At 41.0% G+C, this 25472-nt stretch overlaps 2 protein-coding genes across 3 annotated transcripts in view; one reads left to right on the top strand and one right to left on the bottom strand.

The window, feature by feature from the left end:
- LOC122327411 overlaps positions 1-1417 on the top strand; it is a 48670-nt gene extending 47253 nt beyond the window's left edge. The window contains exon 6 of the mRNA XM_043222764.1: positions 719-1417. Within this exon, the coding sequence (XP_043078699.1) occupies positions 719-868 (150 nt within the window). The 3' untranslated portion in view covers positions 869-1417. The remainder of the gene's footprint in view (positions 1-718) is intronic.
- Positions 1418-2171: 754 nt separating this feature from the next.
- LOC122327441 (SLAM family member 5-like) lies at positions 2172-23719 on the bottom strand. Of its 2 annotated transcripts, none has more exons than XM_043222808.1 (6): positions 23441-23719; positions 4119-4454; positions 3622-3918; positions 3412-3543; positions 3071-3138; positions 2172-2467 (listed from the first exon to the last, which is right to left on the bottom strand). In XM_043222808.1, exons 1-6 carry the CDS (start codon positions 23484-23486, stop codon positions 2420-2422), a joined length of 927 nt encoding a protein of 308 aa, XP_043078743.1. In that variant the 5' UTR covers positions 23487-23719; the 3' UTR covers positions 2172-2419. The 2 variants fall into 2 exon arrangements, with proteins under 2 accessions (XP_043078743.1, XP_043078742.1); XM_043222807.1 differs by lacking the exon at positions 23441-23719 and adding an exon at positions 4987-5147.
- Positions 23720-25472: the final 1753 nt, after the last annotated feature.

Raw genomic sequence — 25472 nt, 5'->3', positions numbered from 1 at the left:
TTATGTAGTTTGTTTCAGAAACCATCACACTTATTGATAGTGTAAGGAGGAGGCGGAAGCCGATTGCGATTCCATTTGCGGATGTTTATTGGAAACACACACACAGATGAGGATGGTCAGAAACAAGCAAGGGTTGGCAACAGTAGTATCAGTCCGGAAGGCAAACATACACAAAGGGAGATCCGTGGGCAAAGTCGAATGAAGGCAAAGGTCAATGACAAAGTTCAGTAGTAATCGGTTACCGTAACAGACAAGGAAGATCCGTGAAGCCGTGAGTCGATAAAGCAAGCAAAAGGTCATACACAATAGTAGTCAGTAGTTCAATGGTAAACGCTTGGTAAGGCAGACAGGCTGGCACATTCGCGTGAGAGCACCTGGTGCTCTACGGTTAAATAGCCCTAACCCGGAAGTAGCAGCAGAGGGCGCGGCTCGGGTCAGTACTCGGGAGAGGGCTCCCTCTGCTGGCTGGATGTTACAGATAGCTTCGGTGCAGGTTTTATTCAAGGGCGCCAATATTTTTGGCAACAACTGTATTTTACTGTAAAACCAGAAGATGACAGTTTAATGTAGTTTATCAGTTCAGTTTAGGAAAAGAACATCATGTGTTCTGCAAACATAAAAATAAGCACTTACATTCCTTGTGTATTTTTGTTTGTTTAAGCAAATCATTAGTGAAATCATTAGTCACCTTACCTTCTGTCGATCTGTTTTCTTACAGGTGAATGGTGTTCATGATTTGTCACCTGATCATAACGACAGTCCACTGATGGATGATGGTAAAGAGAGCTCTTTTAATCACACCGATGCTCGAGAGAACATTACTAATCACATTGAGATCGAGCCCGAGGCTGCCAGTGAGATTTCATGAGTTCGCACTTACATATAATTAATCATAGTAACGGTAAAAAGTAAGCGTGTTTGGCGTGCTGTCAGGAGAGGGCTCGAACTCGGTGGACTACCGAGTCCAGAGTTTTTCCTCTTGTCCGGAAAAGCGGACAGGGCTCGGTGTCCGACCCGATCCCTAGTTAGATCTCACCTGTCCGTAGTTTCTCTGAACCCTTCACTCTAAAATCAGCAACAACCTGTCTAAAGTGTTCTCCCACAATCTAGAACTCAGTACTCATACATTGTTTACTACCTTGATGGCACACGCACATCAGAGACATCAGTTTTAAATCATGAGTTTTTATGTTGTATATTTGTTCTATTTGTCATTGGTTATATATTTTCTATATACATATTTGTTAAAAAAAAAAATTAGAAGCAGTTGTTATATTCGCAATTTATTTATTGAATTGTGGATTTTTATATTTTATACAATTTGAGGTTATATGTGACTTTGTTGCCTTGTGTTTTTCTGTAATAAGTCATAAGTCACAAATAAGCTTTCTGTAATAAATCGGAATATGTGAGTTTATTATTATTGTTTTGTTTATTGTATGCGTCTAAAAAGTCATTTTAAATTTGATGGATTGAAATGTTCAAAATATTATTAGATATTTTTTTACACTGTCAGTTTATGGTTTAGACACTTAAGAATTAAATATTAATGTAACTCATGAAACTATTTGGATACATTTAAATGCATTTAGTACAGTTTTTAGCAACACTGCTTAAAGTTACACTAAAACTAAAGGCATGGTACTATAAATGTACACACATCGTATTTATTCATAAAGCATTTTTATTGTCAGAACTCTTGAAACTAGTCACAGCATGAGTTTATAAGACCATTTTTAATGAGGTATGAGACATATGTCCTTGAACATGTTTATATTTCACAAACACATTTTTTAGTCCCTTTTTTGTGTACAAACCAAAACTGTGTCAAACTGTCAAAATTATGGGCAGAAATGGAAAAACACCCTTCAACCACATGCATTAAACACAGACGCGCTGCTGACACCTCAGACACGTGCAGAGAAACTCATGAACAGACATCAAACACAAATTCAGCAGCAGGCGATTCTCACGCAGAAGATGTTAGCCTGCCAAACCACTCTCGACTCGTTTTGATCAACGTTTTACATTTATGGTGTCCTCGATTCATTCTAAGAGCTCGCCGTTTCACACTCGTGTCATTTGCACTCCCCTCCATTTTCAGAGTCAATAATCAACATTTCCAAGCTTCAAAAAGCGCAGAAGCTCAAATCGGCGCTCGATGCTCAAAACTGGTCTGTCGGGTCTTTCCACGCCCCGAAAAGTCTTTTCGCGGCCCGATAGCAGTCGCTGCGTCAAGTGTCAAGAGACAAGAGGCATGGCTTTGGAGAGTGATTAGCAGAAAGCTTTCAAAGCTAGCTTTAATCGTCGTTCATGTAAATGTGTTGCGTTGGATGTTTTTTGTGATTCGTACCAGCTTGAGAGCTCTACCATCTGAGGGTGTCTAAAGAGTTGAACCAATGAAAACGTCTTTGTTTAATCATATGACGACAGATGCATAGTCCACATGAGTCTCCTCTCCGATTTTCTGCAAAAAGCATGCACAATTGCGCTAAAACGGTTTGCCTTTTAAGGGTTAACACATTTTCTTTAAAATCAAATACTGAACTCAGGTAATAGAGTTGTACTACCTTTATATACAATACCTATCATTCATCTAATGGTACAAATAAGAACTCTTTTTGGGGTAAATAGAGTGACATTTTGACATTATGCCAAAAACATCAACAACAGAAACTGTCAAATGTTTAAACTACCAATCAGTTGTAAAGCCCGTGTTAAGTAGACGGAAAAAAACAGATCCGGTGCCTGAATTAGCTGTAACTGTTTGTTTTCTGCCAAAATAAACTCAATGTTCATAACTAATCACGTTTAGCGTGCTAATATGTAGCAGGGTAGCATCACTGACAACATGAACCTCGTCTCATTTTCTTTAGCTTATATTTTTACGTTGTTTACTGACTAAAGAGTAGTCATTGAATACATAATGTTAAATTGAGCGTTTCTTAAAGTGTATATGCATATTTTTACACTTTGTGTTGCATTTGAAAGTGCCTGTAAATATCTGATCTGATTAAAGTGTTGGCCAGGTCACTATACAGCCACAAACACACACATCAAACTTTCTTACCAATCTGCGTGATTTTCTTTTGAAGAATGTTGTCTCTGCATACGTTATTTCTTCAATACAAGTCTGAACTGTTTAAAGGGATAGAAATAACACAAAATATATCAAGGCAAGCATTTTGCTATGCCACAATTAAATCACAAGAAATGTATTAATTGCATTTATGAATTTGTCTCGGCTCTACGCAGTAATTATAGCAACATTCTTGACTTTTTCATTTTTATTTAAGCTCAACGAATCACAACATTGTCATTCCCAAATGTTCATCTGAACACTGAATCCTCAGACAAGATTTCATGGGCTATCAACATTAGAGTGCTTTAAAAGCGGTAGGAAACACTTGCCTTTTTGATCGGCTCTTTTACGTTTCCTGTAGATGCAGGAGATTGTAATTAGAGCTAAAGCGAACAGAGATCCAGCAGAGATCAACAGTATTGGAAGTGAGTCTTCTTGTGAAGGAGAATGCGAGTCCAGTGCTGTAAGAATAAAGCTGGAAGTAAATGCGTCGGTCTGATTTACAACAACATACAGAGATCATAAAACAGCTGCTTTACCTGGACATGGCTGACAGAGCTGAGTAACGTTGATGTGTTGAGTCTGGTTTCTGATGGGGTTGTTGATCACACAGCTGTAGGTGTTTTTATCCTGATATTCCACCTCCAGAGGTAGAGAGAGACTGATGCTGAGATCAGACACACTGATGCTGGACAATAAACTGTTTCCTTTGTACCAGGAGAGAGTCACATGACCCACGTTCACCGCCGAACACAACAACGAACAATTTGATGATGAAGATGAAGATGATGAACATTGTGAAGAGTTCCTGCTGATGACAGGAACAGGCAGACGAGCTGAAAACATGACAGAATAAACTGAAATATAAGTAAATCTTATTATTGGTTCAATGGTTTGATTGAGTGAGTGTGATATAGCAATTTATAAAATGATTAGTATGCAAATAATTCATAAAACAAGACAATATTTGACAAAATACATCATATATTAAAACAAGATAATAGATAACAAAACAAATAATAGACAGTCTACTCACCATAGACTGAAACATTGAATGTTTTTGTTGTCAGTTGAGGTCCACTAAGATCTACTTTATAAACTCCAGCGTGTAGAGTTGAGATGTTCGTGATGGTCAGAGATCCAGTTTGATTGTCCAGCTTCAGTCTGTCTCTGAATCTCCCGTCAAGAACATCATCATATATCGAAAAGGTTTGCTTCTTTCTGTTATGTTTAGCTATAAAACTCTTTTCATCTCCAATTGTCCACACTATGTCGTCCACCATGTCGTCTATTTCAGTAACATCAATGTTTAGAGTAACAGAATCTCCCTCCATCACTGACTCCATTTCTTTTATCATAGCCCCAAACGCACCTGAAAAACATTAATATGCGCAAACCGAAGATGCTTTTTGAAGTCAGCTGTAGATAAACTGATTGATGAAATACGAATACAATTCATGAGCAAATCATTTTATCATTATTTTAACACATCTAAAGTAAAAACATCAATGTGAGAAGTTTTTTAAATGTATCTTTAAAAAATAAATACGCTATAAATGCAAATGCAATAAATTAATAGTTTCATTAAAGTTTAATTCTGCTTGATAAACATGCATAGATAACATAAATTGTAGTTATTTATGAATATCACAGGAGTGTTTTTACAAATATTTTTGAGAAACTTTTCCGCAATTTTTTTAAGTAAAGATATTTTAAACGAAAACAAGATGGCTGGAATTTTAAAGTGGTTGAATGGGGATTTAGCCTTTCTGATCTCAATTAAAACAGACACCTGAATTGAATTCAAAGTCAATTTCAGGATATTGTTTCATCTGGCACATAACAGAGAATTCTGAAAGGACCTTAAAGAAATTATGCCATTAAAAAAATATTTTATAACTTACCCATCAGACTCGAGAGCAAGCAGAACAAAACAAGTGCGTAGAGCATTTTCTTTAGGACTTCAGTGAAGACTCTGATCTAACGTCGGCTGATGAATCCTCTCAGTTCAACATAACGCTCATTATATATCTAATCTTCATACTGGTCTGATGCGTGTATGAATTCAGTTTGGCCATTTTTGTGCACAGAAATGCAATGTTAAAAAACGTTCAGCTTCTGAGTCAGACTGAAAGTCGCTGCGGTGGGTTTTCTTTAGAAAGGTGTTTGTTCTGCTGGGTAGGCAAACATCTTGTGCATGAGAGAAATGGCATTTAGAGCATGAGGTGAAGGGGCTCTTCCTGCTTTTATACATGACGCTGTAACCTGAAAAACACTAAACCGTAACAAGCGTAATAGAAACACAATATAGTTGAGTGCAATTCATATTTAATACTTTTTTTCCACATTTTATTATAAAATAGTGTAATGCTGTATTTGGAAAACTCTAATATTTCTGGCTGTGAGAAATTCTCCCGCAACAAAAAACAACCTTAATGGTGTCCGAGCCCATCCGTATTTTATTTTTACTGTGAAAGGTCGCGTGCAACTACACAAGTGCAATGACAGAGTTAAAGACAAATATATGATGTATGTTTATTGATGCTGGACAATGATGAGAATGAGGAACGTTGTGAAGAGTTACTGCTGAGGACAGGAAGGAAGAAGAAGATCTATTCTCTATGAGATATTTTTCAGTTCAGTAACTCCACGGTATGTTGATGTCTTTATGTATTCCAGTAACGTTAATGTTGAGAAGGACATGACATCCTTCCATCATCGGTGTGGTTGGATTTTAGTTTGTTTCAGCAGCACCAAACACACATGAAGAACGTGAGCAGGTTAACAGTAGAATGAACTGGGGCAGTTGTGGCTTAATGTGTGTTTACAGTGTGTGTGGGTGTGTGTGTGTGTGGTTGTGATCGTTCATTTTCTCACTGCTGCGTGTGAGAACTTGGATGGGCTCTGAGTATGATATACTTATAATTCACCTCCTTTCCCTTCCTAAAGAGGTTTTATAAATCAAGAGTAATGTTAAATACCTAAACATAATCATGCTACATAGCCCATGGAAAACCCTCCAAATATTTTTTTTTTTTTTTAAATATAGAATAGCTAATGTCATTTCAGATGGTTCCGGCCTTCGGGGGAATCGATGGGTAGATCAATGGGTTTCTGTACCAAAAAATACTTCTAGTTTTAAAATGATACCCTAAATAACTTCTGGCAATGCCCACATGCGCACTTCTGACTCAACGTGTGACATGTATTCGTATCTTGGAACTGATGTGTGTGTGTGTGTGTGTGTGTGTGTGTGTTGGTATTTGTGGTCAATGGGGTTAATATCAAACAATATGCTCATCTATATATTGCACAGAACTTCTAAATAGAGTTTGTTTTGAATATCTAAAAATACCTGTAGTTTCCTGTAAGGGGTTGGGTTAGGTGTAGGGTTGGTGAAAGGCAATACAGAGATGCTGAATTACAGGAATTTATTTAGCATCGGAATCGAAAAAAATTGTAGTCAATAATGCTAGGTCAAGATAATCGGGACTATCACAGAATGTAAACAGAAACTGCTGTTACAGAATAACACTCGCAAACTTGAACATCCACACGCTATCTCTCTGATAAGTAGGGATGGGTAGATCGACAACTATTTTTTTTTTAAATGTCGCTTGAATCGAGGCTGAAACCTCGCTGACACGTGGTCACGTGATGCTGAGGCTCAAATACAGGTTTGTCTTTTCTTCTAGATCTATGCATTTAGTTTTTGGAAAGAATTTTGATGCATTATATTATTTTCTATTTAATGTATTATTATTATCAGTTTGGAAAAATTTGTTTAATGTGATTGATGTTTAGACCAAAATTGAAAACACCTAAAAACTCAAGTGATATTGAGTTAAAAACGTTAAAGTGAACAATTCACAATTCATTTTACAGTAGCTGTGCTGCCCTCATCAGGCCATTCATTTTAGTCGTCTTTTTAAAGAAGGATAAACATTACATTTACATATATATATATATATATATATATATATATGCGCTAGAAATCTTTTTTTTGGCTTGCTTTGTAAGTTATAATAAGTAATAAAAAAAAAGCTACATTCATGAACTTGCGGATTATATCAAATCTAAAGTAATAGTTTTTGAGCAAAGTTCCAGGAGCTATGTGTTTATGAAATAATTTTACATGGATTTGGTCATGTCCATCTGTAGAAGAGAAGAGAAGATAATTACTGACCAACAAAAAATGTTCTGGAAAGTCAATGAACCTGTTTTGTATTTTGAACAGAAAATTGCAGAGCAATTTTCAGAAATACTGTCAAGGTACAACATCAGCTGCCATTTTTGGTGAGATCATCAGTTTTGGTGAGAAACTGAAAGAGCCCATTCAAAAGATTGTCTACAAAGACACCGCCAGAGATATGGCTAATGAAATTAAAACAAACTGTGAATCCCTAAATGGAAACAGATCTAACCTAGAGAAACACATTCTTAGGAGGTTGGCAGAACAGGAGGATTTTGACATGTACATTGAATACTTAAACTTTCCCAGAGACCACTTAAAGGGTTTTGTCAGTAAGTATATCACTGATAAGTTTGAAGTCAAGGTTCGACCCAAGATGAAGGAGAAAATTGAACTTGTGAAGCAGAAGATTATGGCAGCGGTTCATAGAGCAACTACACAACACAATCAATGGAGATGTTCAGAAATGGCTGCATAATTTCACAGAGCAGCTCTCAGATGTGCTGATATTCTTTAGTGGAGTGAGTCATGAAGGTCTGGATGATTTCAACCTCCTAGAAGATGTGATAAGCAACTTCAGTTCAGTATCATTAGAAATGCTAGACAAATTCAGTACAGAGACATTTCCAGTAAGTCTGGAACATAAGGACAGACCAGATGAGATCCTGATTGGTCACCTCTGTCAGTGCCGCTGGGTTCAGTGTCCATTCTGTCGAGCCACCTGCACCAACACAATAGAAAACCATTCTGGAGATCACAGTGTTCCCTTCCATCGAATGAATGGTCTCACTGGGTGTTGTTATGAGGAACAGAGCTTCTCAGTGCAGATTTTATACGGGCCAATGGATTTCATACAGAAGGGGATATTTATGCAAAGTGGAGCATCACCCCTAACTTCTCTGAACTGTGTTTCTGGAAATGGTTTGTGTACAGATTTCAGAAAGATCTGAAGAAATACTTTGAGAAAACATTCCACATGTGGCCAGTGATTTCAAAGCAATGGAGCCAGTACTCAAAAGAGCAAGCTATTGCAAGCTTGGATAAATATAAATAATGAAAAATGAACATGAATTACATGTAGGTCTGATTCATAGGCCACAGTTTGAAAATTAGTTTCTGAGATGTTCTTTTTCAATACAAAGAGCTCCTAAAGGACAAAAATATATTTTATAATTTAAACCAATGAAAAATAATTGACTTTCTAGTAACAGAATTGTGCCCATAGTTGGCTTATGATGGTTTTGGGAAAATCACTTAAGTTTTATTTTATTTGTCATACAGAAGTTATTACTATAAGTTCACAGGATTAGTTTCTTTGATTTTTAATTTTTTTATTCCATTTAAATTGCCATTTTGGTGTTTGCTTTAGTCGGTCACTTGACTGTGTAGCATTTTTTCCCCTGTTGCAGCAATTCTGTATTTCATACTGTAACAGCTAAGAAAACTATGGGCCAGGTAATGTTGGCAGCTTGATGTTCATAAAACCCTCATGTCAGCATAGTGAACCTGTGTATCATTTGTTCTTTTCGTATTCAATTAAAGACTTAAATTCAGAAAATCGAAAATTACTCATGTCATCATTGATTTCAGATAAAATATAAAACCAAATAAATAAATAAACTCTTTTTTGTGTGTGTGTGTGTTGTCTGTTTCTTACTAATGTTGAAAATGATAAATATGAAAAATGCCTAAAGCCCAAATCTGATTTGGAAATTCAATCATCCAGTTTGACACGTGTTCTGTTCCTCTAATAAGTAAAATTGGTCTGAAGATTTATATACTGACGAATAAGTACAAGGAGGTAGGACAATCTGAGCGAGTACCATTCAACATCAGAACTTCCAATGCAATTAATTTTTAATTGGATGATCAGGGTAAATTGTACTTCCTTAGTCTTCTGGGAAACATTCCTGTTCAAAAGTTTACCACCCCCATCCCCATTCTTGAGAATCCGTAAATGTTTAGACCTTATATAATAGTTATACCAACAAGGCACTCATGAACAACTATCATATAACAGAAAAACATTGTATGAATTGGAAACAATGGCACAGCACGAGGATCGCCACCTTAACGCTGGTGGAGGGTTTGAGTGCCTGAATGACCCTAGGAGCTAGGTTGTCCGGGGCTACATGCTCCTGGTAGGGTCTCCCAAGGCAAACAGGTCCTAGGTGACAAGCCAGACAAAGAGCGGTCCACTTCACCCCTATGGTAAAAAAACAAACTAGAGTCGCGGCGTCGCCGGTATGGTGCAGCCGGGGCCCGCCATGGAGCCAGGCCTGTGGCTGGGGCCGGCATGCGCAGCGCCTGGTGGCCGGGTCTTGCCCCACGGGACCCGGCCGGGCTCAGCCCGAAACAGCGACGTGGGGCCATCTTCCCGTGGGCCCACCACCTGCAGGAGGAACCGTAAGGGGCCGGTGCCTTGTGGTTTGGGTAGCAGTCGAAGGCGGGGACCTCGACAACCCAACCTCTGGACTCAGAATCTGGTTCTAGGGACATGGAACGTCACCTCTCTGGGGGGGAAGGAGCCTGAGTTGTTGCGGGAGGTTGAGAGATACCGGCTAGATATAGTCGGGCTCACCTCCACGCACTGCTTGGGCTCTGGAACCCATCTCCTCGAAAGGGCTGGACTCTCCACTACTCTGATGTTGCCCATGGTGAGAGGCAGCGGGCTGGTGTGGGCTTGCTCATAGCCACCCAGCTTAGCCTCCATATGTTGGAGTTTAACCCGGTGGACAAGAGGGTCACCTCCCTGCGACTTCGGGTTGGGGGGAGGACTCTCACTGTCATTTGTGCCTACGGGCCGAATGGCAGTGTAGAGTACCCGGCCTTCTTGGAGTCCTTGGGAGGGGTGCTGGAAAGTGCTCCAACCGGGGACTCTGTCGTCCTGCTGGGGGACTTCAACGCTCACGTTGGTAATGCTAGTGTCACCTGGAGGGGCGTGATTGGGAGGAACGGCCCCCCCGATCTAAACCTGAGTGGGGTTCTGTTGTTGGAATTCTGTGCTAGTCACGGTCTGTCCATAACGAACACCATGTTCAAGCATAAGGGTGTCCACCAGTACACGTGGCATCAGGACACCCTAGGGCGGAGGTCGATGATCGACTTTGTGGTTGTATCATCCGATCTCCGGCCTCATGTCTTGGACACTCGGGTGAAGAGAGGGGCGGAGCTGTCAACTGATCACCACCTGGTGGTGAGTTGGATCCGTTGGCGGGGGAGGAGGCCGGACAGACTTGGCAGGCCCAAACGCACCGTGAGGGTCTGTTGGGAACGTTTGGCAGAGACCCTGTCAGGGAGATCTTCAACTCCCGCCTCCGGCAGAGCTTTGACCGGATCCCGAGGGAGGCTGGAGACATTGAGTCCGAGTGGACCATGTTCTCTACCTCTTTGGTCGACGCAGCCGTCCGGAGCTGTGGCCGTAAAGTCTCCGGTGCATGTCGTGGCGGCAATCCCCGAACCCGATGGTGGACATCGGAAGTAAGGGATGCCGTCAAGCTGAAGAAGGAGTCCTATCGGGCCTGGTTGGCTCATGGGACTCCAGAGGCAGCTGACAGGTACCGGTGGGCCAAGCGGACCGCTGGCCGGGTGGTTGTGCAGGCAAAAACTCGGGTCTGGGAGGAGTTCGGGGAGGCCATGGAAAATGACTATCGGACGGCCTCAAAGAGGTTCTGGCAAACCGTCAGACGCCTCAGAAAAGGGAAGCAGTGCCCTGCCAACACCATATACAGTGCTGGTGGGAACCTGCTAACCTCGACTGGGGATATTGTCGGGCGGTGGAAGGAATACTTTGAGGACCTCCTCAATCCCGCCAACTCGTCTTCCACTGAGGGAGCAGAGGCCGGGGACCTGGGGGGGGACTCGACCATCACCCTGGCTGAGGTCACTGAGGTTGTTGAGAAACTCCTCGGGGGCAAGGCACCAGGTGTGGACGAGATCCGCCCGGAGTACCTCAGGTCTCTGGATGTTGTAGGGCTGTCTTGGCTGACACGCCTCTGCAGCATCGCGTGGATGCGGGGGACAGTGCCTCTGGACTGGCAGACCGGGGTGGTGGTTCCTCTTTTAAGAAGGGGACCGGAGGGTGTGCTCCAACTATAGGGGGATCACACTTCTTAGCCTCCCTGGGAAAGTCTATGCCAGGGTACTGGAGAGGAGAATCCGTCCGATAGTTGAACCTCAGCTTCAAGAGGAACAATGCGGGTTTCGCCCTGGACGTGGAACACTGGACCAGCTCTATACCCTCTTCAGGATTCTGGAGGGTTCTGGGAGTTTGCCCAACCAGTCCACATGTGTTTTGTGGATTTGGAGAAGGCATTCGACCGGGTTCCTCGTGGTGTCCTGTGGGGGGTGCTCTGGGAATATGGGGTAAGGGGCCCTTTGCTAAGGGCTGTCCGATCCCTGTATGATCAGAGCAGGAGCTTGGTTCGCATTGCCGGCATTAAGTCAGACTTGTTCCCAGTGCATGTTGGACTCCGACAGGGCTGCCCTTTGTCACGGTCCTGTTCATTATTTTTATGGACAGGATTTCTAGAAGCGCAGCCGGGGCGGAGGGGGTCTGGTTTGGTGACCACAGAATAGCTTTTCTGCTTTTTGCTGATGATGTTGTTCTGCTGGCTGCATCTGGCCAAGACCTACAGTGTGCGCTGGGGCGGTTTGCAGCTGAGTGTGAAGCGGCTGGGATGAGAATCAGCACCTCTAAGTCTGAGGCCATGGTTCTCAGTCGGACAAGGGTGGCTTGCCCCCTTCAGGTTGGTGGGGAGTTCCTGCCTCAGGTGGAGGAGTTTAAGTATCTTGGGGTCTTGTTCACGAGTGAGGGAAGGATGGAGCGAGAGATCAACAGGCGGATCGGTGCAGCCCGCAGTAATGCGGTCGCTGTACTGGTCTGTCATGGTGAAGAAGGAGCTGAGCCGCAAGGCGAAGATCTCGATTACGGTCGATCTTCGTTCCTACTCTCACCTATGGTCATGAGCTTTGGGTCATGACCGAAAGGACGAGATCCCGGATACAAGCGGCGAAATGAGTTTCCTCCGTAGGGTGGCTGGGCGCTCCCTTAGAGATAGGGTGAGGAGTTCAGTCACTCGGGAGGAGCTCGGAGTAGACCCGCTGCTCCTCCACACATCGAGGCCAGCTGAGGTGGCTCGGGCATCTGTTCGGATGCCTCTCGGACGCCTCCCAAGGGAGGTGTTCCGGGCATGTCCCACCGGGAGGAGGCCCCGGGGAAGACCTAGGACACGCTGGAGGGACTATGTCTCTCGGCTGGCCTGGGAGCGCCTCGGTGTTCCCCCGGATGAGCTGGAGGAAGTGTCTGGGGAGAGGGGAGTCTGGGCGTCCCTGCTTAGACTGTTGCCCCCGCGACCCGGCCCCGGATAAGCGGAGGAAGAAGAAGAAGAAGGCACAGACTGCTATTATGTTGTCAGTGTACTTTCCAGTTTTGCATTTAACATATCCAGTGAGCTCTTGGGTCAACCATCTTTGTCAAAAACTCAATTTACGACTGACTGTGCAAAAAGCATTGATGGTTGAAGGACTTTCATTGATTTATATTTGTTGAGATGACGAACAGTGCCTGCACGTAGATGTTTTCGTAGATGTTCTCGTATTTCCTTCAGTTCTCTTCTTGAAACATGTCGTCTCTGCTGCTTGCATCCAGGTTTCTCAGATCATATAATTGCATGTTGCTTAATGGAGAGATCTTACCTTGAATTTAAACGTGAGAAACTGTGTATCTCTCTTTCTCAGGTTTATCATGCTTATCGTGTATTGTGAGGTCTATTAAAAAAATCTCACTACTGGTGCTTTTTTTTTTTAACAGCGCTCAACCCTGCAGCAAACTTTTTGTGAATGTAACATCAAAATACTTTAAATGTACGCTCCACAACACTAGAAATGTAAAAAAACATTTTAGCATGCCATAAGGCTAGTTTTAAGCGATGGTCCTTACAGATACATCTTGAATTCTACAAACTCCATTTTATTCTTCTGTGCCCCTCTAACTAAACGTTTCAACACTTTTGAACTTTTTTTTTTTTTAAGTATAATAATTCTGAATGAAATAAAAAAAATGCTAAAGAAAAAGGTAAAAAATGCAAAAAAAAAAAAAAAAACGTGATTAAATTAACATTTTCTTCAGGTTTAACACTAATAAATATTACATATTTTTACAAATAGTTTTTACAGGTAGCCTATATGAATGTCATTTATTAGATTCTGTAAAAAAAAAAACCTAAATAATATCTGTTCTTACATTATTCCTATATTAATGCAATTTGATCATTCAAACGTTGAACTATTCCATCCCAGTAGATGGCGGACTAAAGCGGTCGCGCGATTCAACGAAGAAGAAAACGAGGCGGGCTCGGAAAAGGAAGTCACGAGCGTGAAATTTGAAATCTGACAACAAATATTTCATTTAATAATATGTTTATTTAAATAAATTTAAAAATGAAGCGTCAATCTATTTTTATTGCAGTGCTCTTGTTTGTTCTCGCACACGTTAGGACATTTTGTTCCGATCTCTGTTCAATATCGTTGGTGAAGCAAGTTCTACCTAATGAATGAACAAACGTCTGTTTATTCAAAGCTTGAGCAGAAGTTTCCAAGTAATTAAAGTAAATGTGAGATATTTCCTAAAGACACAAAAGAAAAAAAACGCTTAACCAAGTCATGTAACAATAGTTTGTCGCACATATCAGTACTGTTTTAAAGATTTCCCTATACTACTTTCCTGCTGAACAATTTTATTTCTTCTCCAGGTGTTTTCGGGGCGGTACTGATGGACTGTCAGCTTTTGTGATGGATGGAGATTCAGTCGCTCTACACACTAATGTTGAAACGAAGCAACAAGAAGACATAAAGTGGTATTATAAAGCCACTAGAATAGCTCAGATCGCTGGAGATCTCAGTTTTATCTGTACAGATGTTCAGTGTAATGGTGGTACTGAGAGATTCAGAGACCGACTAGAGCTGGACAATAAAACTGGAACTCTTACAATCAGAGACACCAGAACCACAGACTCTGGACTTTATGAATTAAAGATCATCAGCATCAGATACAGCCCCGAAAAGACCTTCAACGTTACCATTCTTGGTGAATATGATAATAAAATGCGTGCAAACGGAAATACACGTTGCATTACTCTACTCTCAGATCCAGAGTTTGTTTTTAAGATTTAGCATAAAGATCCTTCAGCAGCTGTTGGTTTGTGTTTCAGGCGTTTCTGCTGCTGAACGAGATGAAATGAGGAGAAAGTCATTCATGGAGGAGCATCAGTCACTTTAAATCCTGCTGTAATGAAAAACCCAAATGATGTGATGGTTTGGTATTTTAATGACATTTGCATCTCTGAAATCAATGAAGAACTCAAAATGATTTGTACAGATGTTCAGTGTAATAACAGCACTGAGAGATTCAGAGACAGACTGAAGCTGGATCATCAGACTGGATCTCTGACCATCATGAACATCAGAACCACAGACTCTGGAGAATATACACTACAGATCAGCAACAGCAGATTCAAATTCAAATTTTATTTGTCACATACACATACATACATGATACGACATGCAGTGAAATGTTCTTTACAACCGTCCAGCATCAAAATAGAAAACAGAATTTAAATATATATAAATATAAAATATAAAAAATATGTATAACAATATGTATAAAAAGAAGTGTGCAAAGTAAAGTATAAAAATAAAGTAAAGTGTAGAATATAAAATATAAAGTGTAAAAATGTAAAGTGGCTGTGCGAATGTCCAGTGTAAGTGGCTAGTGCAATTGTCCAAAGTAAGTGGCGAGTATCTGGGGAAGAGGGGTGAACATGGGAATCCCAGTGATTAGGTACTGGGTGTTCTCTGGTTCAGACTCCGAATGGCCTGCGGGAAGAAGCTCCTCCTCATTCTCTCTGTGTTTGCCTTCAGGGAGCAGAAATCGCTTTCCTGAGCGCAGCAGAGAAAAGAGTCCATTGTTGGGATGGCTGAGGTCTTCCACGATCTTCCTGGCCCTGGTACAGCACCGCTTGTTGTAGATGTGCTGCAGCACAGGGAGCTCAGTGCGGATGGTGCGCTCAGCTGATCGCACCACCTTCTGAAGGGCTCGCCTGTCCTGCATGGTGCTGTTTCCAAACCAGGAGGTGATGTTTCCCGTCAGGACACTCTCGATGGTGCAGGTGTAAAAGTTCCTGAGCACCTGAGATGGGAGTCTGAAGTCCCTTAAGCGCCTCAGATGGTATAGACGCTGCTGGGCCTTCTTCACCAGGGTGTTGATGTGACAGGACCAAGACAGGTCCTGTGTGATGTGAACACCCAGGTACCGGAAACTGTCCACTCTCTCTACTGGGGTCCCGTCGATCTTGATGGGATGGTAAGAGCGCACCTGCTTCGTGCTGAAGTCCACTATTAACTCCTTTGTTTTGCTGACGTTCAGGAGCAGATTGTTCTCCTGACACCATCTCTCCAGGTTGTTGATCTCCTGAAGGTAGGCCATCTCATCGTTGTTGGAGATCAGGCCCACCACGACAGTGTCGTCAGCAAATTTAATGATGGTGGTGGAGTTTGTAGTGGCCACACAGTCATGTGTGTACAGCGAGTACAGCAGGGGGCTCAGAACACAACCCTGAGGGGCTCCAGTGCTGAGAGTGAGGGAGGATGAGGTGTGTTTTCCCATCCGCACGGCTTGTGGTCTGTCAGTTAGGAAGTTGGTGATCCAGTGACGCGGGGATGGGCTGAGTCCCAGGACCTCCAACTTCGAGGTGAGCGTGGAGGGAACTATGGTGTTGAAGCGCTGAACTATAGTCCACGAACAGCATTTTCACATAGTTCCCTTTCCTAAAATCCAGGTGGCTTGTGGTTGTGTGGAGGAGGTGCGTGATGGCATCCTCTGTAGACCGGTTCTGGCGGTAGGCAAACTGTAGTGGGTCCAATGTGTCCGGTAGTGATGAGGTGATGAAGTCTCTGACGAGTCTCTCGAAGCACTTCATCACTACAGACGTCAGAGCTACAGGGCGGTAATCATTTAGGCAAGATGGTTGAGGTTTCTTCGTCACAGGAACAATGATGGACTCTTTGAAACACGAGGGGACTATAGACTGTTTCAGGGAGAGATTAAATATCTCAGTGAACACCGGTGCTAGCTGGTCAGCACAGGCTCTCAGAACCCGACCTGTGATGCCGTCAGGTCCTGCTGCCTTCCTGGTGTTCACTCTCCTGAATGCCCTCCTTACGTCGTGCTCCGAAATGGTGAACGTGATATCCTCTCCGGCTCTCTCGGCGTGCATGCTGTTCATCATGCCGCTAGCGGCGCTAGCGTGATTAGCTGCAGCCTCGAAACGAGCATAAAAGGTGTTTAGCTCGTCTGCCAGAGAAGCATCCGCGCTCTCCACTCTGGAGGTTGGCGTTTTATAGTCCGTGATGTTTCTCAGTACCTGCCAAAGGCTCCTAGAGTCACTGTGTTGAAACTGTTACTCAAGTTTCCTCCCGTAGCACCTCTTTGCCTCCTTTACCGCTCTGCGCACGCTGTACGACGCATCCTTGTATTCAGACATGTCCCCGGTGACAATCCCCGTATTATAGGCTGCGGAGCGGGATCTCAGAGAGTCGCGGATAGTTTTGTCTACCCACGGCTTCTGTTTGGAAGCGTCCTGATGACGGTTTTCTCTACCGTGTCATCCGCTAGTTTCCCAATGAATCCCACCACCGCTTCCGTGAACACGTTGACGTCCTCGGAGCTACACCTGAACATGGCCCAGTCTGCGTCATCCAAAGCGTCCTGCAGAGCGGCCACCGAATGGTCAGACCAGCGTGACACCTCCCTCTGTACCGGGGCTTCCTGTTTCAGCCTCTGTTTGTAAACAGGTACGAGAAAATGGCGGCATGGTCCGATTTACCAAACGGCGGGCATGATTTTGCCTTGTAGCTGTCTCTGAAGGGTGTGTAGCAGTGATCCAGTGTCCTTTCGCCCCTGGTGGGCAGGTGATGTGCTGGTGAAAGTTCGGCAGTGCGCGCTTGAGGTTTGCACTGTTAAAATCCCCAGCACAATGAGTGCGGCGTCCGGTGCTGTGACTGGTGTCTTGTGAGGTGGTCATGTAAGTCCCATATTGCAGTGTCCGTGTCTGCTTGAGGTGGAATGTAAACGGCGCTGACTATGACCGAGCTGAATTCCCGTGGAAGATAGAAAGGGCGACATTTGATGGTCAGAAGTTCCAGGTTTGGTGTGCAGGAGCGTGAGAGAGGAACAACGCTCGCGCTGTCGCACCAGCGGTTGTTCACCATCAGACACACTCCACCTCCCCGTGTCTTCCCGACTCCATTGTTCTGTCCATGCGGTAAACAGAGAAAAACTCGGCCGGTTGTATGGCGTGGTTCAGCCATGTCTCGGTGAAGCAGAGGAGGTTGCAGTCCCGAATGTTTCTCTGGAACTTGATCCTTGCCATGAGGTCTTCAAGTTGGTTTCCCAGAGACTGGACGTTGGCTAACAGGACACTAGGTAGGGGAGCGCGGTGTGAGCGTGCCCTCAACCTGTTCCTGACGCCGGTTCGTTTCCCTCGTGGACGCCGGTGCGGGTCGCGTCCCTTTGTCTTCGTCAGGATCTCGCCAGCCAACCTGGGTCCGGGTTTAAAAAGCGGCGAATGTTGGGTGCATTGTACACCAATAGATATAAGAGTGGCTCGATCATATTTAGTGATAGCCATCTTATATAAAGAAAACCGCACAGACTATCCAAAATACTAATAATTAACAGAAAAACAAAAAGTTTTGCCGGAGCGGACGTGACGGCAGCCGAACTCAACGGCGCCATCTTGGAATTAAGTGGAATTTAGCATCACAACGAGTTTCAGTGTTACTGTCACTGGTGAGTACCGCTTAGTTTCGTTGTGGATAGTGAGTTTTAGTTGAGCTTTGGCTCAGGTGTCAAGTAGGGTTGCAGAGCGGTGGAAAATTTCAAGAAGCTTTCCAAAAAAAAGAAACATTCCACAATTTCTTGAAGGTTTCAGATATTTCTTTTTAACCACTATGGTCAAATGATTCATGATTTGTGGCCTGATCATAGCGACAGTCCACTGATGGATGATGGTAAAGAGAGCTCTTTTAATCACACCGATGCTCGAGAGAACATTACTAATCACATTGAGATTGAGCCCGAGGCTGCCAGTGAGATTTAATTCTTTTTACTTTTGAACCAAGGAATCATTCTTTCCAAAATTCCAAAATTGTAAGGTTTGCATTTTTTGTATTTTATATTTTTGCTATTGAAATGCTCTATTTTACAAACACATTGACGTGTCCTTGTTAAACTTGAAATGTTTTTACCACCGTGCCCTCATTGTACTCAAAAAGTTGAATAATAGCTTTTGTTTGCGTTCGTTTATCGTCGTGGATAGAAGAAATACTTTTTATACGGCACCACTACTATATCTGTGAAAAGCGTTGATGAAATGACAACAGACTCTGTGCCTGAGTTCTATTGCTATTGTCCTCTCACAAAGGAAATACTAATATTATTTCATTACAGCGCCACCTGTTGGTCAAAAGTGATAAGCAGCTCTAACCCTAGTTAGATCTCACCTGTCCGTAGTTTCTCTGAACCCTTCACTCTAAAATCAGCAACAACTTGTCTAAAGTGTTCTACCACAATCTAGAACTCAGTACTCATACATTGTTTACTACCTTGATGGCACACGCACATCAGAGACGTCAGTTTTTAAATCGCGAGTTTTTATGTTGTATATTTGTTCTATTTGTCATTGGTTATATATTTTCTATAATACGAAAATGTGCACCAGGTTGTTTGTTTACAATAACAAATATACCTTGGATACAATTCCCATTGTATGCTTTAAAAGGGGTGATATTGAAGTGTAATGCAATGTGTTTATTTACCACATACTCGGCAATTTTGTATTGATTTTGTTCAATTCTCATTGATCTAAAAAGTAGATTGTGCTCTGATTGGCCAGCTATCCAGTGCACTGTGATTGGCCGAATACCTCAAGCGACTGGTGCGTGTTATGAAAAAAAAAAAATCTATGCCCTAACAGACTGTAACTCTCCTCAGAAGAAGTATCATATTGAAGTTGTCACACTGTGACAAGAACTACACTGTAGGACCTTGGCCTACCAGTTATTTTGTTATTTAGCTGGTATTGTCTGTTTACATTTATATGTAGCCCACATGGGCGCACAGCTGCAGAAGCAGAGATGGCAGAAAATGATGCTGCAGGTGTTATTAGTTTATCATTGTTGACAATGTTGTTCATGTACCGGGTTTTTGAATTATGCATTATCTTATCAAGCAAGCTGCCACTAAGAAACTTCCATACAGCTGAGAACACAGCTGTGGGTTTTAAATTATTAATTTTGTAATATTTATTTTTATGCAAGTGTGTTCTATATACATATTTGATAAAAAAAATAAAAAATTAGAAGCAATTGTTATATTCGCAATTTATTTATTGAATTGTGGATTTATGTTTTATACAATTTGTTTTTCTGTAATAAGTCACAAATAAGTTTTCTGTAATAAATCGGAATCTGTGAGTTTATTATTATTGTTTTGTTTATTTTATGCGTCTAAAAAGTCATTTTAAATTTGATGGATTGAAATGTTCAAAATATTATTAGATATTTTTTTACACTGTCAGTTTATGGTTTAGACACTTAAGAATTAAATATTAATGTAACTCATGAAACTATTTGGATACATTTAAATGCATTTAGTACAGTTTTTAGCAACACTGCTTAAAGTTACACTTATAAAAAACTAAAGGCATGGTACTATAAATGTACACACATTGTATTTATTCATAAAGCATTTTTATTGTAAGAACTCTTGAAACTAGTCACAGCATGAGTTTATAAGACCATTTTTAATGAGGTATGAGACATATGTCCTTGAACATGTTTATATTTCACAAACACATTTTTTTAGTCCCTTTATTGTGTACAGACCAAAACTGTGTCAAACTGTCAAAATTATGGGCAGAAATGGAAAAACACCCTTCAACCACATGCATTAAACACAGACGCGCTGCTGACACCTCAGAAACGTGCAGAGAAACTCATGAACAGACATCAAACACAAATTCAGCAGCAAGGCGCATTCTCACGCAGAAGATGTTAGCCTGCCAAACCACTCTCGACTCGTTTTGATGAACGTTTTACATTTATGGTGTCCTCGATTCATTCTAAGAGCTCGCCGTTTCACACTCGTGTCATTTGCACTCCCCTCCATTTTCAGAGTCAATAATCAACATTTCCAAGCTTCAAAAAGCGCAGAAGCTCAAATCGGCGCGCTGGATGCTCAAAACTGGTCTGTCGGGTCTTTCCACGTCCCGAAAAGTCTTTTCGCGTCCCGATAGCAGTCGCTATGTCAAGTGTCAAGAGACAAGAGGCATGGCTTTGGAGAGTGATTAGCAGAAAGCTTTCAAAGCTAGCTTGTATGATTCTTATTCGTCGTTCATGTAAATGTGTTGCGTTGGTTGGCTTGAGAGCTCTGAGGGTGTCTAAAGAGTTGAACCAATGAAAACGTCTTTGTTTAATCATATGACGACAGATACATAGTCCACATGAGTCTCCTCTCCGATTTTCTGCAAAAAGCATGCACAATTGCGCTAAAACGGTTTGCCTTTTAAGGGTTAACACATTTTCTTTAAAATCAAATATTGAACTCAGGTAATAGAGTTGTACTACCTTTATATACAATACCTATCATTCATCTAAAGGTACAAATAAGAACTCTTTTTGGGGTAAATAGAGTGACATTTTGACATTATGCCAAAAACATCAACAACAGAAACTGTCAAATGTTTAAACTACCAATCAGTTGTAAAGCCCGTGTTAAGTAGAGCGGGAAAAAACTGATCCGGTGCCTGAATTAGCTGTAACTGTTTGTTTTCTGCCAAAATAAACTCAATGTTCATAACTAATCATGTTTAGCATGCTAATATGTAGCAGGGTAGCATCACTGACAACATGAACCTCGTCTCATTTTCTTTAGCTTATATTTTTTACGTTGTTTACTGACTAAAAAGTATTCACATTGAATACATAATGTTACAGCGTACTATAAATGATACCTACTTCTTATTAAGTGTCCTTAACCGATGCTTACTTTTAAATTGAGCGTTTCTTAAAGTGTATATGCATATTTTTACACTTTGTGTTGTATTTGAAAGTGCCTGTAAATATCTGATCTGATTAAAGTGTTGGCCAGGTCACTATACAGCCACAAACACACACATCAAACTTTCTTACCAATCTGCGTGATTTTCTTTTGAAGAATGTTGTCTCTGCATACGTTATTTCTTCAATACAAGTCTGAACTGTTTAAAGGGATAGAAATAACACAAAATATATCAAGGCAAGCATTTTGCTATGCCACAATTAAATCACAAGAAATGTATTAATTGCATTTATGAATTTGTCTTGGCTCTACGCGGTAATTATAGCAACATTCTTGACTTTTTCATTTTTATTTAAGCTCAACGAATCACAACATTGTCATTCCCAAATGTTCATCTGAACACTGAATCCTCAGACAAGATTTCATGGGCTATCAACATTAGAGTGCTTTAAAAGCGGTAGGAAACACTTGCCTTTTTGATCGGCTCTTTTACGTTTCCTGTAGATGCAGGAGATTGTAATTAGAGCTAAAGCGAACAGAGATCCAGCAGAGATCAACAGTATTGGAAGTGAGTCTTCTTGTGAAGGAGAATGCGAGTCCAGTGCTGTAAGAATAAAGCTGGAAGTAAATGCGTCGGTCTGATTTACAACAACATACAGAGATCATAAAACAGCTGCTTTACCTGGACATGGCTGACAGAGCTGAGTAACGTTGATGTGTTGAGTCTGGTTTCTGATGGGGTTGTTGATCACACAGCTGTAGGTGTTTTTATCCTGATGTTCCACCTCCAGAGGTAGAGAGACTGATGCTGAGATCAGACACACTGATGCTGGACAATAAACTGTTTCCTTTGTACCAGGAGAGAGTCACATGACCCACGTTCACCACCGAACACAGCAGCGAACAATTTGATGATGATGATGATGAAGATGATGAACATTGTGAAGAGTTCCTGCTGATGTCAGGAACCGGCAGACGAGCTGAAAACATGACAGAATAAACTGAAATATAAGTAAATCTTATTATTGGTTCAGCGGTTTGATTGAGTGAGTGTGATATAGCAATTTATAAAATGATTAGTATGCAAATAATTCATAAAACAAGACAATATTTGACAAAATACATCATATATTAAAACAAGATAATAGATAACAAAACAAATAATAGACAGTCTACTCACCATAGACAGAAACATTGAATGTTTTTGATGTCAGTTGAGGTCCACTAAGATCTACTTTATAAACTCCAGCGTGTAGAGTTGAGATGTTCATGATGGTCAGAGATCCAGTTTGATTGTCCAGCTTCAGTCTGTCTCTGAATCTCCCGTCAAAAACATCATCATATATGGAAAAGGTTTGCTTCTTTTTGTTATGTTTAGCTATAATACTCTTTTCATCTCCAATTGCCCACACTATGTCGTGCACTATGTGGTCTATTTCAGTAACATCAATGTTTAGAGTAACAGAATCTCCCTCCATCACTGACTGCATTTCTTTTATCGTAGCCCCAAACGCACCTGAAAAACATTAATATGCGCAAACCGAAGATGCTTTTTGAAGTCAGCTGTAGATAAACTGATTGATTTAATATGAATACAATTCATGAGCAAATCATTTTATCTTTATTTTAACACATATAAAGTAAAAACATCAATGTGAGAAGTTTTTTAAATGTATCTTAAAAAATAAATACGCTATAAATGCAAATGCAATAATTTAATAGTTTCATTAAAGTTTAATTCTGCTTGATAAACATGCATACATAACATAAATTTTTGTTATTTATGAATATCACAGGAGTGTTTTTACAAATATTTTTGAGAAACTGTTCAGCAATTTTTTTAAGTAAAGATATTTTAAGCGAAAACAAGATGGCTGGAATTTTAAAGTGGTTGAATGGGGATTTAGCCTTTCTGATCTCAATTAAAACAGACACCTGAATTGAATTCAAAGTCAATTTCAGGATATTGTTTCATCTGGAACATAACAGAGAATTCTGAAAGGACCTTAAAGAAATTATGCCATTAAAAAAATATTTTAGAACTTACCCATCAGACTCGAGAGCAAGCAGAACAAAACAAGTGCGTAGAGCATTTTCTTTAAGACTTCAGTGAAGACTCTGATCTAACGTCGGCTGATGAATCCTCTCAGTTCAACATAACGCTCATTATATATCTAATCTTCATACTGGTCTGATGCGTGTATGAATTCAGTTTGGCCATTTGTTGTGCACAGAAATGCAATGTTAAAAAACGTTCAGCTTCTGAGTCAGACTGAAAGTCGCTGCGGTGGGTTTTCTTTAGAAAGGTGTTTGTTCTGCTGGGTAGGCAAACATCTTGTGCACTTGAGAGAAATGGCATTTAGAGCATGAGGTGAAGGGCTCTTCCTGCTTTTATACATGACGCTGTAACCTGAAAAACACTAAACCGTAACAAGCGTAATAGAAACACAATATAGTTGAGTGCAATTCATATTTAATACTTTTTTTTCCACATTTTATTATAAAATAGTGTAATGCTGTATTTGGAAAACTCTAATATTTCTGGCTGTGAGAAATTCTCCCGCAACAAAAAACAACCTTAATGGTGTCCGAGCCCATCCGTATTTTATTTTTACTGTGAAAGGTCGCGTGCAACTACACAAGTGCAATGACAGAGTTAAAGACAAATATGTGATGTATGTTTATTGATGCTGGACAATGATGAGAATGAGGAACGTTGTGAAGAGTTACTGCTGAGGACAGGAAGGACGAAGAAGGTCTATTCTCTATGAGATATTTTTCAGTTCAGTAACTCCGCGGTATGTAGATGTCTTTATGTATTACAGTAACGTTAATGTTGAGAAGGACATGATATCCTTCCATCATTGGTGTGGTTGGATTTTAGTTTGTTTCAGCAGCACCAAACACACATGAAGAACGTGAGCAGGTTACGGTTCAGTAGACTGAACTGGGGCAGTTGTGGCTTAATGTGTGTTTACAGTGTGTGTGGGTGTGTGTGTGTGTGGTTGTGATCGTTCATTTTCTCACTGCTGCGTGTGAGAACTTGGATGGGCTCTGAGTATGATATATTTATAATTCACCTCCTTTCCCTTCCTAAAGAGGTTTTATAAATCAAGAGTAATGTTAACTACCTAAACCTAAACATGCTATATAGCCTATGGAAAACCCTCCAAATATACATATATTTTTAAATATAGAATCGCTAATGTCATTTCAGATGGTTTATGAAAATTTTAATGTGGTCGTGTGATTAAAATAATATTTTACCCAAAAATAAAAATGATATTTTGCTCACCCTTAAGCCATCCTAGGTGTATATGACTTTTTTCTTTCATGGTAATGCTGGTGGATAGCGGCCATTGTTTTTTTAGCTTCATAAATCAGATATATATACGCCTTTGGGGGAATCGATGGGTAGATCAATGGGTTTCTGTAACAAAAATAGTTTCTATTCTAGTTTTAAAATGATACCTAAATAACTTCTGGCAATGCCCACATGCGCACTTCTGACTCAACGTGTGACATGTATTCGTATCTTGGAACTGATGTGTGTGTGTGTGTGTGTGTGTGTGTGTGTGTGTGTGTGTGTTGGTATTTGTGGTCAATGAGGTTAATATCAAATAATATGCTCATCTATATATTGCGCAGATCTTCTAAAGTTTGTTTTGAATATCTAAAAATACCTGTAGTTTCCTGTAAGGGGTTGGGTTAGGTGTAGGGTTGGTGAAAGGCAATACAGAGATGCTGAATTACAGGAACTTATTTAGCATCGGAATCCAAAACTGTAGTCAATAATTCTAGGTCAAGATAATCGGGAATATCACAGAATGTAAACAGAAATTGCTGTTACAGAATAACACTCGCAAACTTGAACATCTACACGCTATCTCTCTGATAAGTAGGGATGGGTAGATCGACAACTATTTAAAAAAAACAAACACGAGCTTCAAAGCGATCGCTTGAAACGAGTCTGTCACGTGACCTGTAAGAACGAGGCTTTCGCTACCTGACACGTGATCACGTGATGCTAGGCTCAAATACAGGTTTGTCTTCTTTTTTTCTAGATATATGCATTTAGT

This window comes from Puntigrus tetrazona, chromosome 22 (genome assembly GCF_018831695.1).
Source record: "Puntigrus tetrazona isolate hp1 chromosome 22, ASM1883169v1, whole genome shotgun sequence".
NCBI classification, from domain to species: domain Eukaryota; kingdom Metazoa; phylum Chordata; class Actinopteri; order Cypriniformes; family Cyprinidae; genus Puntigrus; species Puntigrus tetrazona.
Note: the sequence above shows the minus strand (reverse complement) of the source record. Positions and strands in the feature narration are given on the sequence as shown.

Bases quoted from the DNA above. Each gene is read 5' to 3' on its own strand.
- LOC122327441 (XM_043222808.1), bottom strand. From the start codon at position 23,486: ATGCTCTACGCACTTGTTTTGTTCTGCTTGCTCTCGAGTCTGATGG. The intron at 3,919-4,118 runs GTGAGTAGACTG...TCATGTTTTCAG, and splicing joins ATTCAATGTTTCAGTCTATG to CTCGTCTGCCTGTTCCTGTC. The intron at 2,468-3,070 runs GTAAGAAAGTTT...TGCTTTTTGCAG, and splicing joins AAAGAAAATCACGCAGATTG to AAAATCGGAGAGGAGACTCA.